At 36.4% G+C, this 20,179-nt stretch overlaps 1 protein-coding gene across 1 annotated transcript in view; it reads right to left on the reverse strand.

Annotated features, from left to right (window-relative positions):
* TRIM37 (tripartite motif containing 37) overlaps positions 1-20,179 on the reverse strand; it is a 125,930-nt gene that overhangs the window by 104,199 nt on the left and 1,552 nt on the right. The window contains 7 exon segments of the mRNA XM_089900941.1: positions 1,719-1,786; positions 2,646-2,769; positions 4,448-4,570; positions 5,595-5,682; positions 7,598-7,714; positions 9,292-9,332; positions 19,418-19,519. Of these exon segments, the coding sequence (XP_089757067.1) occupies positions 1,719-1,786; positions 2,646-2,769; positions 4,448-4,570; positions 5,595-5,682; positions 7,598-7,714; positions 9,292-9,332; positions 19,418-19,519 (663 nt within the window).

Below are 20,179 nucleotides of genomic sequence, written 5' to 3' on the forward strand. Positions count from 1 at the left end.
AGGACCCAAGAAAAAAGGAAATATATGTCCATCTATAGATTTGTAAATGAATGTTCACTGCCACTTTATTTGTAAAACCCAAAACCAGAAAGCAAACCAAATGACCATAAACAGTTGAATGGAAAAACAAATTGTGGTATATACATACAATGAAATACTACTCAGCAATTAAAAAGGAAACAACTATTGATATATGAATGAACTGCAAAATAATTCTGCTAAGTAAAGAAGTCAGACATAAAACAAGTATATAATGTGTATGATTCCAATTACATAAAATGCTAGAAAAGGCAAAATTATCTATAATGACAGAAAGGAGATAGGGGGTTGCCTGGAGAGGGAAGTGTTGGGAGAAGCAGGAGAATTTATAAAGAGGCACAAAAAATTCTGGAGGAAAAAAGTTACTACTTTGACTATGGTGATGGTTTCGCAGGTGTATACATTTGTCAAACCTTATCAAATTATACACTTTAAATACATGCAGCTTATTTTTTGTCAATTATCCTTCAATAAAGCTGTTAAAAGAAAAAAAAAAGTGCACAGATCCCCAGATCCCACCCCTACTCCACTTATAGCTGGTTTAAATTTGTCCTATCACTCCAGCAGAAGGCTGCTAGTTTATTCTCCGGAAGGGATAAAATAAAATCTCTGGACTAGGAGAACAACATGCACAATTAAGAATGGGAATACTGGAGAATTCCCTGGCAGTCCAGTGGTTAGGACTCCGAGCTTTCACCACCAAGGGCTCTGGTTGGGGAAATGAGATGCCGCAAGCCATGCAGCACGGTCAAAAAAAAATACTGAAGAGAAAAACAATATATAAATACTTATGTACTGAACTCTACCAGCCAAACTATCAACCAAATGTAAAGATTGAATAAAAATATTTTCAGACATGCAGTCTCAAAAAATTTATTCTGATTACTCTTTCATGAAAGCCACAGAGGAAGTGTGATACCAAAACAAATGTGTAAATCAAGAGCATGGAAGCCATGAAAATCAGGAATCAGGATTCTTGGGTTGAATCCCAAGAAAGAAATGAAGGGGATCCCCAGGATGATAATTAAGAGAACAACTGCATGAGACAGCTGTGTATCAGGCATAAAGAGGAATTCGAGAATTCCAAAAACCAAATTCAAGACAGATAAAATTATCAAATATTTATGTGACACTATACATTTTATTTATTCATTCACTATGTACTTTATCCCCACCTACCCCGAATCTAAATTATAAACTCTTTGAGGATTATTTTGCCATTGTGTCCACTGTTGTGTTCCAAAGCACCTAAAGCAATGCCTGCTATCTATTTGGTATGTAATAAAAATTTCCTTAATAAATAAAAATGCTAATTTTACCCTAAGAATCATTATGTGTAAGTAATTGGCAATAATATTCTATCTCGAAGTCACCACTTAAGTCACAATGTCAGAAGATTTTAATCTTTTAAAGATTCCTAATGGCTATTATTCCCAGTAAAAATAATTCTGTTTTTTTCAAAAACAAAATTAGTATTATTTTATCTAGTTCCCATACATGATGGAGAAACCTTGAATCAGCTGATTCCTATTTCATAAAAATCCCTACTATAGCACACAGATCCCCAGATCTTTTGATCTTACATAATCTGTCAAAAAACAAAACACAAAAAAACTTTTAAAGTACATGAACAGAAAAAGGATAAAGACTTTATCTCATTTCATTTAATATTTCATCACCTGGTGCTCTACTTCCTGAAGTAAGGATTCCAACAGTTCTGTTTCTTGTGTCAGAGATGTCTTCTGACCTATTTAAAAAACAGGAGAAGACCAACACTCAGGCTTCTTATGGTTCAAGAGTAAAGTTAAATTTCATTGAACATGTTCAATGACAAGGAATCAATCTCAAGTAAGCAAAACTTCTTCATTACAGCTACCCTAAAAATTTTTTCCAGAGTTTTAATTATAGTAGCTTTGACAAGAGGATTTCAGAACCAACCCTAAGTACAGTTACAGACAATGCAGGTCTATTAAATACTTCTAAGAAATATACAGTGACAGTATACTTTGTAATGAAATTAACATTATTGCTTCTTCTAAAGGAATATAAAGCTATAGAAAACTAACATTTTTAATCAATCAACTATTCTAAAATAATTCCTCCCCCCAAATTTAAATGCGGCCTAAAAAGAAGAATGTAGTTAAGTGGGCCATTTGTTTATATTAAATGTCAGCAAGAGGTATGTGCTTTGAACATAATAGGAACCTGTAAAAAAGAATGTCCAGAGAGGAAAATGGTCTCAAAGAAGCTGGAAACACAGAAGGATAAAGGAATTATTGTTACAGAAATTATTATTATAGAGAAGGAAGAAAGAAACTGCTTTACATGACACAAAAACAAAACAAAACAAAAAAAAGATAGGCACGCTTGCCAAATCAGACCACCTACTTTGTAAATCACAAAGTCTGAAGAGCTGGAAGCATATCCCATGAAGTTAGCAGAAGTTGTATCAATTTGGTGTAATGTTAATTGATACAGAGGAACAATTAACAGGTAGAACTTCTATTTTTTAAAGCAATCTTTTCCTAGCCTATAATAACTCACCAACCACTGAACCTCAAGGAGGTTCAAAGCACCATGTACACAAGCAGCATAGAAAAACTCACCCATCAGTGTTATAAGCTTATTCTTCAGCTGTGTGTCTAACCGTGCAATCATCATCTCCACCGCATTTCTAATTTCCCGAACACGCTCATCTTTTGCACTTCTTACAGCTTCGACATTTCTTTCCTAGAAGATAAGCAGGTAAAAAAATTTTAGGACTCCTCTGGTGGTGCAGTGATTATGAATCCACCTGCCAATGCAGGGGACACGGGTTCGATCCCTAGTCCGGGAAGATCCCACATGCCACAGAGCAACTAAGCCCGTGCGCCACAACTACTGAGCCTGTGTTCTAGAGCCCGCGAGCCACAACTACTGAGCCTTCGTGCCACAACTAGTGAAGCCTGAGCACCTAGAGCCCGTGCTCCACAACAAGAGAAGCCACTGAAATGTGAAGCCCACACACCACAACGAAGAGCAGCCGCTCGCCACAACTCGAGACGGCCTGTGCACAGCAACAAAGACCCAACGCAGCCAAAAATAAATAAATGTATAAAAAAATTTTAATTGAAGAATTTTTTAAATAGAAGTAAACAGACATTAATGCAATCACTGCAATTATTCTTAAAGTCAGTTGAATTCCTGAAACTCAGAAAAAAATTCTTAAACAATTAAAGCATAACAAAGTATACAATATTTTAACAGTTAAACAGAAAGATATGTAATCACAAAAAAAACTGCTTTGGGTAACACATACAAAACACATACTCAAAGCCCCAGTCATATAGGAAACCACTGTTCAAAACCAAAAAATTATACTAAAGCCAGTTCACATCACACAAAACTCTAAAACAAATGAAAAATTTGAAAAACCACATCTACTCCAATTTACAAAGTTTAAAATTTTTTTCAGAATGAAACAAACAAAGAAAAAAATAGGGTTTTTAAAGACTGCAGAGTACATAGTTTTTTTAATAGCATACTACCAAAAATAAAAAGCAATCTTTCCTATACTTAGTATTATTATAAGCACAAGCAGTGAAAATCTCAAACTAGAACAACCTCCCTAATGCGCAAATTAAAATGCTGTCAAGAGAAAATAATACAAAAAAAGGTAACTAAACGAAGGCCAAATAGAAGCCATCCAACTTGTTTATATTCCAAAATGACTTTGTGTAGCATACATGTAACTCAAAAACATTATTTTCTGTATAAAGAATGTTATAAATGATGATCTCGATCTTGATTCCTACATGAGTAAAATAAAGACAACATCTTGAGTTAGGAATGGTCTGCAAACCTCAGGAATAACTGTCATTCTGGTAACTTTAAACAAAATATATTCCAAAAGTATATTTAGTACTTAAATGTTTGATGCTTATTACATTTTCCCATAGAAATAATATTACAAATGGTAAATAGCTCACCAGAGCTCTTTGACCCATACAGTATCTAAAGAGTAGTGTTAAATATTACTCTTTGAATTCTTCAGTTTTAATTCAGGACATCAGAAATAGTTCATTCCCTGGTAGCAGAAACTCTCCCAAAGAATGAATGATTTAATGACTGTAAAAGTCAATACTGATTCTGTTTAGGAGTCAATTACTGACTATGTAACAAACAGGCTTATTTAATTCATTCACTGATTCGCTATTTCTGCATAAGAGGAGGCAATTCTCTGGCTCCAACTTCAGAACAGGCAAGGGGTTTGGATGCAAATTCCTCAGCTAGTTTGAAGTTGGTGAGAACTATAAATATATCTTATCAAAATTTCAAATCTTGAGTTCAACATCTGATTGGTTTATATTATAAAAAATATATATTATAGACTATAAAAGGGATAATGATCTTTCAGTAGTAGTCTTACCACTTCTTGAACTAAGCTGATCAGTTCCATGAGACGCCGACGAAGTTTGGCTACCTCTTCATTCACTTTAGTAACATGCTGCTCATAAATTTCCGCCAAAGGTTTAAAGGTATGTCCACCATGCTATTTAAAGTAATGAGTAGTTTTTGAACATTTCCATATATCTCATCTGCATTTACATTCCTTCCTTAACACTCTATGGATACTAATAAACTGGTAAATAATTTCAAATGAATTTTATCTTTTGGCTGCCTTCCCTTAGTTAAAACAGGCCAGAGTTTGCTTAAAATCACTTGGCCCATATAGGAAATCCTTCAAGATTTTAGATAATGGACTTTAGCAAAATGTTTACTTATCTAGAAGTTTTCACTCATTAGAAAGAAGCAAAATCCTTAACAATGGCCCAAACCACCTGACACAACCTTATTTGTCACTCTTCTTTTGGTCAGTACTAGCCTCCTTCCATGACCTCAAACCTCTTCCCACAGCCCATTGCAAAAGAAACGTCTTATTCAAAAATAATTCTCTTTCATCCACCCTGTCCAAATTCTCCACCCACTTAACTCCTACTCAATCCTTTGGAGCTTAACTCAGGGTCAGGTCCCATGGTTATTCACTCTCATCAGCACTGTATACTTATTCCTAGTATTTATCACAACAGTAATTAAGTACAGAACTAGTTGTTTGATATCTGCCGTGTTCATCTCTGAACCCCTAGTCTCTAGCACAAATGAATAAATTAGAAAGGTACTTGAGGAAGAAAGATTAAAAAAAAAATCATAAGAACTAGATGTCTGCATTCATATTGTTTCACAAATGTCTATAAAGTTTTTGTTCCATTTTAAAGAAACTAAAATTGGAAATCACAGCCAGGATATCAGATCAACTGATATGAGTAGACATTTTACAGGTTTTTAATTAAAATAAAATATTTATGTAAGGGTTGCACATCATACATCAAAATCTCCAACAAAAGAAGTTTCTCTGGAATAAGAGAAGGTACAATACCTTCCGCTATAAAGCAGATACATTTAATTTTCATTCAAAAACAGAGTAAAATGATATTACTTTCTATCTAAATCAAACAAATATTTCTGTGCTTTCTACACTCTAATTAAAAATAATATGCTGAATTTGTTCCGCTTACCATTCCTCCCCAAAGTGCACACTGATGGCAGATACACTTCTTACAAGTCCAGCAAAATACACTAAGTTTTTCATGGTGATTTTCACATCTATACATTATGAAAAAAAAGTACAGTTATAAATTAAATAAATTTAAAAACTGGAACACAGTTACTGCAACAAATTCCTAAGTTTGGGCAAACAGGTCAGTCAATTTTAAATGACTATATCTCAGGAAATATAAAATGTACTCCATGGCTTCTGTGAATTAAGCTGAACAATTACATGTAGAGACAATTTTTTTTAAGTATTGTTTTCATCCATCTATAAGGACTTTAAAATTACATGAAAATGCAGACTAGTTTCTATTTAAAGTACAAAGATAACATCATTTCTGAGAAACTGTATAGACGATAAATTCTATCCTATTACTACATTTTGGGCAAATCAGATTATGTGTCCATGCCTACATGAGCATGTATGCATGCACACTTTTTCTACATGTGACCAAAGTCAACAATAACCAAGACACAGGTGATTAATTGCACAATACCAGATCCTCATTAGAAATGAACAATTCAATTTTAAAAAGTTTTCCCTTAAACTGAATAACCACAAGCAAAAGAATAAAGTTGGACATGGTTATTAATTGAATTGTGTGCCCCCAAATTCCTACACTGAAGCCCTAATGTAATTGTACTGGGAGTTAGGGCCTTTAAGGAGGTAATGAAGGTTAAATGAAATCACAGGGGTGGAGGCCTACCCAATAGGACTGGTGTCCTTACAAGAAGAGAATGAGACAGCAGGAGTGTGCACTCACAGAGAAAATGCCACGTGAGGATGGAGTGAGAAGTACCTATATCCTAGTCAAGGAGACAGGCCTCACCAGATACCAACCCTGACAATACCTTGACCTTGGACTACCACCCTCCGAAACCATGAGAAAATAAATTTTGTTGTTTAAGCCACCCAGCCTGTGGTATTCTGTTATGGCAGCCCTAGTAGTTAAATACCTTTAACTTATACCATATTAAAAAAGTAACTTAAAATAGATCAAAGACCTAAACATAAGACCTAAAATGATAAAACTCTTAAAAGAAAACAGAGGAAAAGCTTCATGATACAGGATTTGGCAATGATTTCTTGGATATGACACCAAAAGCACACACAACAAAAGTAAAAATAGATAAATTGGACTACATCAAAATTAACAACTTCTGTACATTAAAGGACACAATAAACAGAGAAAAAGGGCAATCTATGGAATGGGAGAAAATAGGAACAGAAAGTAAAATGGTGGGAAATAGGAAATTATTGTTTAATGAATTGAGAGCTTCAGATTTGCAAAATGAAAAAATTCTGGAGATTTGCTGTACAACAACGTGCATACACTTAACACTACTGAACTGTATACTTAAAAATGGTTAAGATAGTAAATATTATGTTGTTTCTTTTGCCACAATTTAAAAAATTGTTTCTCTTGCCTATAAAGGGGACACACTGTTGCAATTTTAAAAAGCTTTTCACTGATAAATCACACAGAGCTTACAGAAAATACCTAAATAGGTCGACATTTTGTATTTCTCATTTATAAGTAATCTGAATATCCAATAGGAAATTAATAAAAGCATGAAGAAACAGCATATTAGATACTATCTCATTTAGCATGATTTCCACACTACTGAATTTAGAATATAGCTTTTACAATATAGGAAATTTATCAGAACCATTATTAATCAATGGCTTATATATAGGCACCTTTAGCAAACCCAAGGGGGGGCCAATAGGCATCAAGAAGCAAAGAGAGATTAGTAATTAGCAAATTGTGGCAGTTCTAATCCTTTATGAGAGGCTTTAATAAAAGAAGTCAGAGTTAGAAGGGGCTTTCCAAATAGAGACACCCACACCATGCCAGAAGAAAATTGTCTTAGTGTTCACCTAGGAAGCTTAAACTTTCAATAATGTCATTAAAATACTATGTGGCACAATCTATGAAACACTTGAACAAAGAAACTAAGGACATACTTGTCCTTTTCATTTTCTTCATGTTTGGTGAGACTGCAGAGTTGAAGAGTATCAAGCTGCTGTGTTACTTCTTCTGCCCAACGACAGTTGACTAGTTCTCGTAGCTGGAGTGGAGCACTGGAGAGAAAATATACATACATGTACTCTCAGTCAGGAATTTGAGATCATTTTCTAAAACACATTTCAAAGGTAAATACTGAGGTGACAAATGTGTTAACTCAATGGGGGGAATCCTTTCACAATGTATATGTGTATCAAACAATCACATTTTATACTTTAAATACCTTACAATTTTGTCAATTATACCTCAACAAAGCTGGGGAAAAAAAGGAAATTATAAATCAAGAAAAAATAAACACTCCTCAAAATAGGGCTCACAATCATATTCATACCATATTACTATCAAAATAGTAACAAAGACACAATGAAAAGTATGGTTTGTAACTTATTTTTACAATAATGTATCATTTACAAAAAAAACTGAATAAAAAAATTAGCAATTCAGATTACGGACTGAATTCTTAATTCCTTAGTCTAAAGCTATACTCTCCAAAATGACAGCCACTACTCATATGTGACTATTTAAATTAAAAATTCAAATTAGTTAAAAAAAAAAAGAAAATTTCTTTACACAGTTACACTAGGCTTACTTCAAGTGCTCTACTGCCACAGTTGACAGCAAGGCTATAGAACATTTCCATCATACAGAAAGTTCTATTTGATACTGCTGATCTTCTTAAAAGTTAGTATGAAAAAAGTGAACAGTACATGAAAAAAAATGGGCAAAAGATATGAAGTAGTTTAAGAAAAAAAGAAATTATAAATGGCTAAAAATGTTTTAATAGATGCTCAGTTTCAATCACTTTTTTTAAAAAGCAGATTAAAAACGAGATACCATTTTTCACTTAGCAGAATGACAAAAAAATAAATGACTGGTAATACCCAGTGTTGGCAAGAATGTGAGGAAGAAGCATTTTCAATATCTATTATTAGGAACATAAAATGGTAAAAAACCTTTCCCTTCAATGCAATCTGGCATCATTTGAAATATTCGAAAATGGAAACAACCTATATGTCTCTCAATATAAGCATAAAAAAAAAATCAATGTATAATCTTACAGTGGATTATTATTCAAACACTGATTTTAAATGACATATATGTACATATGATCAATAAAGGCATCACCATATTTTACATGGAAAAAAAAAGCAAAGCAAAATAATATTATATCATTTGTGCTTTTTAAGAAAACATTTCTATGTATACATCAGTACATATATAGAAAAATGTCTAGAAGAACAGGTACCCAAACCTAACACTAACAATTTCTTCTGAAAGTTAAATCATGAAAAAATCAAGTCGGGTATCAGAATCAGAAACCTTTTTATTACTATCTGGATTTTTTTTAACAGAAACTTTATTTTTTTTTTAGTTATAAAAGGTAAGTTAAGAAGTTACACAATGATTTTCCAAAAGAAAGTAAACAATGTAATGTATTCTACATAATTCTAAGTCAGGTAAACTAGTCTGCATTTCTTTATCGAGATAGATTGCTTATTTTCTTTTCAACTGTATTTGCAAGGAGTAGAAATGTGGCAGGTTGCAGAAAGAACGTTATGAGTATTAGGACACACGCTGACCCCATCACCTTACTACTTTCCAAATTCACAAATAATCATAGTAAAACACTTACCGGCAATGAGGACATTGAGCTCTCTGCTCTGTCAGCCAGCGCTAAGGAGGCAAAAAAATTAGATTTTGATTGCAGATAACACCATTAATTTGTACATACTGAAACCTTACATACCAAATTTAATGAGTTTAACTCTCTAGTGCCTGCATTAATTATAGAGATACATATAGAATAGCAGGCAATCTGTCTCATTATCATCGTGACAGGAATAAATTTTCAAAGGCACAGAACTCATTCCAAAATAATTACTAAGAAGCTATTCTCTCACAGGTAAGAAAGTGATCCTAGGACTCTGGATCTCACAGGGAAGGTGTGAATAATCTTCACAAAAATAATAATGATATTGTTACTACCCCCCCCAAAATAAGCCACTATGATGATTTACTTGTAACTAACCCACCACCATAAAATCTCTGAGGAATTTTAAGGTACTACTAAATTCCTTTTTGAAAAGCAATCTAATTGTAAGGTATATACATTATGGCTATATAAATTAGACAGAAAAACATAAATAAGCAATACAGCAAAACTTTGTCTTAAAAGAGTTCTACAGTTCAGTCATTTAAACATCTATATAACCTGGTTTCCTTGTAATTATAAAAAGTTTTACAAGAGAATAATATCTCTACTAAACCTCAAATTCTATTAATTTAACCATTTTAGTTATTATTGGATAGGGAGCAGTTTTACACCATATACAAAGGAGATGCTAATATCTTTCCAAAAACAATAGCTCCATGGTTAAATATTTTGTTTTAATTGTCTGGTAAACAGGTTTTGAGGTAGATAAATATATAATCCAATAGCTATGTACTCTCAATATCTGTTACTTCTGTTTATCCTTTCCTATTTCTATGAAAGAACCTAAGCTTTTACCTAAAGGCAAATAATTAACTCAGAAATAAAATTCCCAAGGAATCCTTAAAGAACAATAGAAGATTAAACAGGGGGAAGTGTACTTCATAGCACAGAAAATAAAGCTGTAAGAAAAAAAATAGATGGGAAAGGATTCCATTAACAACCTTGAACATCATTTCTTTGGTCCCTGAGCAAAACAAGATTTAGGTCAGGTTTCTTTCCCTCAGACAATGCTCTGCTAAAGTCATAGCACTCCTCCAGAACTGGTCTCAGCCCACACCTCTCTAGCCTCATCTTCTACCTCACCCTAGGGGATCCAGCAAGATTAAGTCTTTAAATATGTTTCCCCTCTCTGCCCAGGATATTCAACAACTCTCTTTAACTAGATTATTCCGGCTCATCCTTTAGATTTCAGATTATATGTCACTTCCTCCAGAAAACTCCGTCTATAGACTATTTAAATACCACTGTCATGCTTTACCACAGTAACCTATACTTCCCCTTTCATTGTACCTATAACACTTGGTATACTGACTTGTTTGTCTCCCCTGCCCTACTAAAGTAAAAGCCCTATAAAGGTTGGGACCATGGTAAGGAATGACCCAGTCTATATTTTTTATTATGCCCCTCCCTTCCAGTCAAAACAGGCTTATTGCTATAATATATACCACTCTTGGCATCCTATTTGTGTATTTGCTTATACTGTCCCTCTATCCATGTGCTGTCCCATGGGAATGTCCACTGATTATGTCCATAATACTTTCCTGCCTATCCCAGGCTAGTGATCTTTCCCTTCTCTTATTATTTGTGGCATTTTTACCTTGTATTCTATAATCTAATTTAATCACAAAACAAATATGGCAATTTTAATACTTTGAGGAAAAACAATGTTTCTACCAAACCAAAACCAAAGGTAAGAACCAGTAATACAATATTAGTGCTCAAATAATATTAAAGAAACACCTTTGTAGCAATTCCCTCACATTCAATTTAAGAATTAATTTCTCGGGCTTCCCTGGTGGCGCAGTGGTTAAGAATCTGCCTGCCAGTGCAGGGGACACAGGTTATAGCCCTGGTCTGGGAAGATCCCACATGCCGCGGGGCAACTTAAGCCCACGCACCACAACTACTGAGCCTGCACTCTAGAGCCCGCAAGCCACAACTACTGAAGCCCGCGCGCCTAGAGCCCGTGCTCCGCAACAAGAGAAGCCACTGCAGTGAGAAGCCCACGCACAGCAACAAAGAGTAGCCCCCGCTTGCTGCAACTGGAGAAAGCCCGCACGCAGCAAAGAAGACCCAACACAGCCAAAAATAAATAAATAAATAAAATTTAAAAAACAAGAATTAATTTCTCTCCTTCATTAAATGGAAGAATCACAAGCTTGAGACATTATTCAAACCTGAGTCTTATTCCTAGCTCTGGCACTTACTATGCGACACCAGACATGTGACTGATCTCAAGTTTCCTCATATGCAACAAGAGAATCAGCATTCCTACTCTGCAAAGCTGTTTAAGGGAAATCCTCAACAAAAACCTAGCAAACCAAATTCAAAAAGAGTATACACCTTGACCAAGCGGGATTTATTCCTGGGATACAAGGATAGTTCAACCTACAAAAATCATTCAATATAATACATCAATCACATTAAGAAAATGAAGGAAAAACCCACATGATCATCTCAATGGATACAGAAAAGGCATCTGACAAAATCTAATATCCTTTCGTAATAAAAACACTCAGGCTTCCCTGGTGGCGCAGTGGTTGAGAGTCCGCCTGCCGATGCAGGGGGCACGGGTTTGTGCCCCGGTGCGGGAAGATCCCACATGCCGTGGAGCGGCTGGGCCCGTGAGCCATGGCTGCTGAGCCTGCGCGTCCGGAGCCTGTGCTCCGCAACGGGAGAGGCCACAACAGTGAGAGGCCCGCGTACCGCAAAAATAAAACACTCAAGTGGGCTTCCCTGGTGGCGCAGTGGTTGACAGTCCGCCTGCCGATGCAGGGGACACGGGTTCATGCCCCGGTCCGGGAATATCCCACATGCTGTGGAGCGGCTGGGCCCGTGAGCCATGGCCGCTGAACCTGCGCGTCTGGAGCCTGTGCTCCGCAACGGTAGAGGCCACAACAGTGAGAGGCCCGAGTACCGCAAAAAAAACAAAAACAAACAAACAAAGAAACACTCAAGAAACAGGAAAAGAAGGGAACTTCCTCAACTTGATAAAAGTCCATACATAAAAAACCCACAGCAAACATCATACTCAATGGTGAAAGACTGGAAACTTGTCACAAAGTTAGGGGACTCGTATTTCCTGATTTCAAAGTTTACTACGAAGCTACAGTAAATTAAAAGTTTGGTACTGGCATAAGGACAATGAAATAGAATAGAGAGCCCAGAAATAAACAGAAAGGGACAAATATTCTATGATTCCATTTATACAAGGTAGTCAAATTCGTAAAGAAGGAACAGTGGTTACCAGGGGTTGGAGGAGGGTAATGGACCAAAGTAATAAAAGTACACATCCTTGTCTTTTTCCTGATCTTAAGGGGGAAGTATGTACTACTACATACCTATGAGAATGGCTAAAATTCAAGACTGAACATACCAATACCAAGTGTTGGCATTAACATGGAAGAATGGGAACTCTCATACACTGCTGTTGAGAATGTAAAATGATACAATTATTTTAGAAAACAGTTTGACAATTTGTTAAGCAGTTAAACATACACCTACGATATGATATAGCCATTCCACTCCTATTTACCCAAGAGAAATGAAAGCTTAAGTCCATTGAAAGACCTGTATACAAACATTCATAGCAGTTTTCTTTGTAAATGCCCAAAACTAGAAGCAACCTGTATGTCCATCAGCAAGTGAATGGATAAACAAATTACGGCATATGCATACAACGGAATGCTACTATGCAGCAATAAAAAGAAATACTATTTTTTTAACTTTATTTATTTTTTTATATAGCAGGTTCTTATTAGTTATCTATTTTATACATATTGGTATATGTACGTCGATCCCAATCTCCCAATTTATCCCATCACCACCACCACCTCCCCCTGCCACTTTCCCCCCTTGGCGTCCATACATTTGTTCTCTACGTCTGTGTCTCTATTTCTGCCCTGCAAACCGGTTCATCTGTACCATTTTAAAAAGGAATACTATTGATACAACAACATAGATGAATCTCAAAATAATTTTGCTGAGTGAAAAAAGCCAGACCCTTAAGAGTACATACTATAAGATTCCATTTGTATAAAATTCTAGAAAATGCAAACTTATCTATAGTGATAGAAAGCAGATCACTGGTTGCTTGAGAACAAGATAAGAGGAGGTAGGGACTACCAAGAGGCACAAAGAAACTTCTGGGGATTAGAGATATGTTCATTATCTTGACTGTAGGGAGGGTTTTTCAAGTGTATACATTTGTCAAAACTTATCAAACTGTGTACTTTAAATATGTGCAGTTTATTGTATGTCAAACATACCTAATTTTAAAAGGCTGAAAAATTAAGAACAAAGTCAATAATTATTGGCAAATTGCTACCAATGTTAAAAATCAAGAGGGGGTAAGAAAAAACTGGATGAGAAAGATGTGGCAAAATAACGGGAAAAAATACAAAACAGGAACAGGTATTGAGAGAAAATCAGCTGAGTACAGCTAGATAAATGAAGACCTGGCCTGAAAACACAGCCAATGTTCCTGCTTTGGGGTATGCCTGTGGAGGCATCAGGGAGTCGTGGGTAGAGTGCTGGCCTGGGGATAAGTTTAGTCTTGGTCTGTCACCAACTACTATGTGACTTTGGACAAGTCTATTCATGCGTCTGGGCCTTAGTTTGTTAAAATGACACAAGTATCTGGACTGCCAAAGATAGTTCAATTTCTGTGGACAAATGAACAGAGATGAGATGGAAGAGAAGGGAAAGCATTCAAATAAACAATATTACAATATGATTGGGTGGAGTGCTCAGCATCTCAAGGACTTTGCTCCTGTAATTACCCCTCTTCTCTCCAGCATCAATTATTCTCGACTGGTTCAGTCCCAGGAAGGTATAAACCTTCTCCTAAAAGATGACTCTCAACATCCCCCTTCAACCCATTACCTTGGTTCTCCCCTTTACAACAAGATTCTATGACAGTTTTTATACTTGCTGTCTCATTCTCCTCCCACTCTCTGACATCAAGTTTTTGCCCCCACTGTTCCACTGAAACTACTTATCGGGGTCACCAATAACCTACATATTCTCAAATCCAAGGGATTTCCCTGGTGGTCCAGTAGTTAAGACACTGCACTTCCTGGTCGGGGAACTAAGATCCCACGTGCTGCGCAGTGCAGCCAAAAAAAGAAAAAAAAATCAGATCCAATGGTCAATTCCCAGGCTAGAACCATATAACACAGCTAAACTACTCTTTTTTTTTTTTAGTTTTTTATTTTATTTATTTTTGGCTGTGTTGGGTCTTCGTTGCTGTGTGTGGGCTTTCTCTAGCTGCAGCAAGCGGAGGCTACTCTTCGTTGTGGTACACGAGCTTCTCATTGTGGTGGCTTCTCTTGTTGAGGACTCTAGGCACGCAAGCTTCAGTAGTTGTGGCACGCAGGCTCAGTAGTTGTGGCTCGCGGGCTCTAGAGCACAGGCTCAGTAGTTGTGGCACACAGGCTTAGTTGCTCCACGGCATGTGGGATCTTCCTGGGCCAGGGATCAAACCCGTGTCCCCTGCATAGGCAGGCAGATTCTTAACCACTATGCCACCAGGGAAGCCCTAAACCACTCCTTTTTGAAACATGTTTTTCAGTTGAATTCTGTGATGCCTCCCTACTCCTGGCTCCTTCTTATTATCCTGCTGAATCCTTCTCCTAACATCTAAACACTGAGTGACCCAGAGTTCAGACCTAAAAATCTCTTCCCACAGGAGGTAATCTGGTGGTCTCATCTAGTCCCCTGGCTTTAAATACTATCTATATGCTAATTATTCAATCTCTCTAACGTCCCCTTCCTCAAATCCAGGTTCATATTTCCAACTGTCAACCTCTCCAATTAGATGTATAATAAACATCTCAAACTTTACATATTAAAACAAAAAAAACTTTATACATTAAAAGGGTGAATTTTATGTTATGTGAATTATATCTAATTTTTTTTAAGATTTTAAAAATTACAAGTATTGTAATAAAGTGAACTAGTCCAAAATTTTGAACTGGAGTATCACAGAGTCACAAATTGGTTTTTTGTTTCTTTTTTTTTTAAAGAAAGAACTATATTTAATCATACCGCGGGCTTCCCTGGTGGCACAGTGGTTAAGAATCAGCCTGCCACTGCAGAGGACATGGGTTTGAGCCCTGGTCCAGGAAGATCCAACATGCTACGGAGCAACTAAACCCATGTGCCACAACTACTGAGCCTGCAAGCCACTACTGAAGCCCTCGTGCCTAGAGCCCGTGCTCCGCAACAAGAGAAGTCACCGCAATGAGAAGCCAGCGCGCCGCAACAAAGAGTAGCCCCCAATCACCACAACTAAAGAAAGCCCATGTGCAGCAACGAAGACCCAACACAGCCAATAATAAATTAATTAATAATAAAAAATCATATTGCTCTCACTAGCAGTTACTAAGTAAAATGTAATTTAAAAGTAAAAAAAAAAAACACTTTTACATCTATAACCTACCCAAATCTGTTCTTCCCTCAGTTTTTTCTATTTCAGAATGGGAAACCATTAATTCACCCAGATGCTGTAAAAAACTTTCCTCACATCCCATCTGTATGAAAATCCATTGATTCTACCTTCAAACCATACCCAGAATTGCCCTATTTTTCACCACCTTCACTGTTACCATTCTGGTCTAAAGTACCATTCATCTTTCACTAATAAAGCACATCCTAACGGCTCTCTTCACTCTCTCCCCATCTGCCTACAGTCCACTTCCCACACAGTAGCCAGAGTGATAGCTTCCAAAACAGTAATTACTTCAAATCACTCAAAAGCTTTCAATGGCTAGCAGCACACTTAAAATAAAATCCAAGGTCTTGACCAAGGCCTCAAGCTATATCTTCAAACTCATTTCCTTTCCCTCTCTCCCTCTGTCCACTTTGCTCTGAACACACTGCTTCTTTGGTATTTCTCAACACAATAAACATATTTCTTTCTCACGGCGTTTGCCCCTTTTGATTTCTGTGCCTGGGACTTTCTTTCCCTACATATTCCCATCACTCTCATCCTGGTCTCTGCTCAAATGCCATCTACTCAGAGAGACCTTCCCAGATTACTCTATCTAAAATAGCTACCAACCTGCCAGTTACCTCTCTAAGTCCCTACTCTATACCCTCAACCAGTTTCATTTTTCTTTATGCTATGAAGAATATCTAACATATAGCCATTTACTTTTTTGCCTATATCCCAACTAGAAAACAAGTCAATTCCTTGAGAAGTCAGTGCCTAACTCCAAGTCCACAATTAATATTTGTTCAATGAATGAACAAATGAATGGTGAATTCAGGAACCAGAACAACTCTGAAAAAGGAAGGTTAGAACCATATTATTCAGATGGTCTGAATATAAGGTTAATGTTCTTGGACTTTATCCTTCAGGCAATAAATCTCTGAGGCTTCTGGGAGGAAAAAGAATGACATTACTGGAAAATATCAATATGGCAGCAGGATACAAAATGGACGAGAGAAGAAAAGACTCAAGACAGAGAGATCAGTTAGATAGTAACTATAATTATCTAAGCATTAGGTAATAGGTGTCTGTATTTCTCTATTAAGATGGTAATAATAAGAACGGAAAGGTAGGACAGATATAAATGACACTAGGAGATAACTGACAAGACAAAAATTATTGGTGTCAGAGGTTTCAAGTTTGATTAGTAGAAAAGAACAAACAAAAAAAATTCAAAAAGAGTCAATTTGAGAAAATAATAGGAAGAATTTGATCTAGAACAAAGTTCAAGATGCTGGAAGGACAATCAGATAAGACACTTATAGGTCAATGCTGAAGGAGTAGATTTAGGAGCCCTGCACAAAGATGACAGTTAAACCTGCAACAGTAAATCAAATTTCTCAAAGTAGATAAAAATTTCCCAGAAACTTCAAAATAGAGAATGTCAGCACAATATTTAAGGAATAAATACTTGTAAGGAACAGGAGGAGGAAGAGGAAAAGTGAAGAAATGAAGAATCAATGAGTGGACTTCCCTGGCAGTCCAGTGCTTAAGACTTTGCCTTCCAATGCAGGGGGTGTGGGTTTGCTCCCTGGTCCAGGAGTTAAGATCCCACATGCCTCAGGGCCAAAAAACCAAAACACATAAAACAGAAGCAATATTGTAACAAATTCAATAAAGACTTTAAAAATGGTCCACGTAAAAATAAAAAAAAAAAACTTAACGAAAAAAAGAATCAGTGAGGTATAAGGTAATAACCAGAGATCATATGTATGCTGAACCTTCATCAAAAGGGCTGAGTCCAGATCTATTCTACCAATAAATTAACTACAGTGATAGAGGCCAATTACTTAATTTCTCTAGCTTCATTCAGCTTTACCATTTATAAAACATAATGATATGTATGAGTTGCTATTTTTACAACAGAATAATACAACACCTTACAAATGGAGAGTACATTCTAGTTTTTTTTTTAAACAAGTGTCCACCATCAGCTTTTTTCTTTTTTTGTTGTTGTGGACCTTTTTTTTTTTTTTTAATTTTTATTTTTGGCTTGTGTTGGGTCTTCGTTGCTGCACACGTGCCCCCCCTAGTTGCAGGGGGTAGGGGCCACTCTTCGCTACGGTGCGCGGGCTTCTCACTGCAGTGGCCTCTCCCGTTGCAGAACACGGGCTCCAAGCGTGCAGGCTTCAGTAGTTGTGGCTCACGGACTCTAGAGCACAGGCTCAGTATCTGTGGCGCAAGGGCTTCATTGCTCCATGGCACGTGGGATCATCCCGGACCAGGGCTCGAACCCGTGTCCCCTGCACTGGCAGGCGGATTCCTAACCACTGCGCCACCAGGGAAGTCCCGATGTGGGCCATTTTTAAAGTTTTTATTGAATTTGTTACAATATTACTTTTGTTTTATGTTTTGGTTTTTTGGTGGAGAGGCATGTGGGATCTTAGCTCCCCAACCAGGGATCGAACTTCCCACCCCCTGCATTGGAAGGTGAAGTCTTAACTACATTTTAGTTTCTAAATTACCTTTTAGCTTATCTCATTTAACACCACAACCATCCTGTGAGACAGATCTTGTTATCCACATTCTATTGTTTGAGAAAACAACGCTAAGATCAAGTCTCTCAGTTTATGAGTGGGAGAACCAGCATGGTATGTAACTTAGGCCCTCTGTAGATGTACAGTGTCAAAGAACACAGACTCTTGACCCAGGCTTCCTGGGTTCAAATCCAGCTCCATCATTTGCTAAATAAGTGACTGGAAGCAAATGATTTAAGTGTTACAGATATTACTCTTGACAAAGGGATATTTATCTTCCTCAGGCAGGAATAAGGAACCACAGAGAAATTTTGAGATGATGAGCATGTTAGATGACTTTGACTTTCTCAATAAAGGAAATAATCTACTAAGAGTCATGTGGGCCAGGCAGTTTTCAACTATGGCCTGCAGATGTGTGACTGAATCCCCACACACAACCAAAATAAGCTCTTCTGCTTTACATCCTAAGCTTCCTAATAATTTTGTTTCTGGGGTTCACCTACATTCAATTTTTAAAGCCACTGGATTATATTCATCTTTAAGGTCTCTTTTAACTATAAGATTATATGATTTTATTATGTGCCTTTTAACCCATTACTAGCTTTTTCTCTATCTTACCCATCAAACAAGTATAAACTCTCCCTCCTGAGTCTCATAGCACTTTGTGAGTGCCTCTTGAGGACACTGCACATTCTTCAATATAAACACAAAGACCATTCTCTCAATTAGATTTAAGCTCCTGCAAGGCAGGCACTTCCATCACTTAGTATCCTCAACCCCAAACACAACGCAGGTAAGCACTAAGTATGTACTTGTTAAATGCACAGTGATTTAATAATGTAAATATACTAAAATTACACTGGGCTTTGGTTTCCAGACACTTCATGGCAATTATGACTTGATGATTATTCATCTCCATAGTACTAAACAATATACATTGATGGTCTCCCTATTAAGAAACAATCATAACATTTTTAAAAGGACATAAAATGTAAAATTAAAACAAGATAAAGAAAATGGTTTTTACAATACACCCTATATATACTAAATGTATGTAAAAAGAGATACCACTTACCCTGATACAGCTGAAACAACAAAGCTTGGAGCAATGAGGACACAGGCGTGCATCCCGCAATTTCTCCATACAAATGAAACATCGGAAAACATCAGCAATGCTCTGAAAATAATAAAAGATATAAGGTTCACCAGATTACGCTGCTGAATCATGAGTAAAAGGCATGCTTGCAATAATTCACCTGACAATTACATTTATTTTGGGTTGATAACATCCCAGTTTTAACTATATTCCATATCAGGACTTGGTTAGTCAAGGTCCAGGGTACCTCAGAACATCTCCTGGGAAAAAAATGCTGCCTTTTTTCTAAGCTTCACAGTGGTTCTAGTCTAAGAAAAGAATATGGAATGCAAACATAGACATGCACAAATATTTTCATGGAAACATCAATTATAATGGCAAGAATCTGGCTATAGCCCAAACGTCAAAATATTAAGTTACAGGAGTTAACATAGACTATGATAGTCACAGAAATATTTTTGAATTGTTTAATGATCAAAAAAAACCCTTATGATGTGTAACAGTAAGGAAAAAAAAGGCAAACTATGACTGTATGAACACTATGAACTTGTGACTTTTTCTTCAATTTCCCCAAGGGGGATGCACTGCTTTTATAATTTAAGTATAAAAAGATACATTAATGGCAGCATACTTTGATCAAGAGAGAAACAATGTAATTCAGAATCCAGAAATCTGAATTTCTGCCATGCTGCTGCAACCAACTAGCTACTTATTTGAGCCTGAAATTCTGTCCGTATGGAG

Source organism: Delphinapterus leucas, chromosome 19 (assembly GCF_059928025.1).
Source record: "Delphinapterus leucas isolate spDelLeu-1000000601 "Yukka" chromosome 19, BTC_Dleu_Yukka2, whole genome shotgun sequence".
NCBI classification, from domain to species: Eukaryota; Metazoa; Chordata; class Mammalia; order Artiodactyla; family Monodontidae; genus Delphinapterus; species Delphinapterus leucas.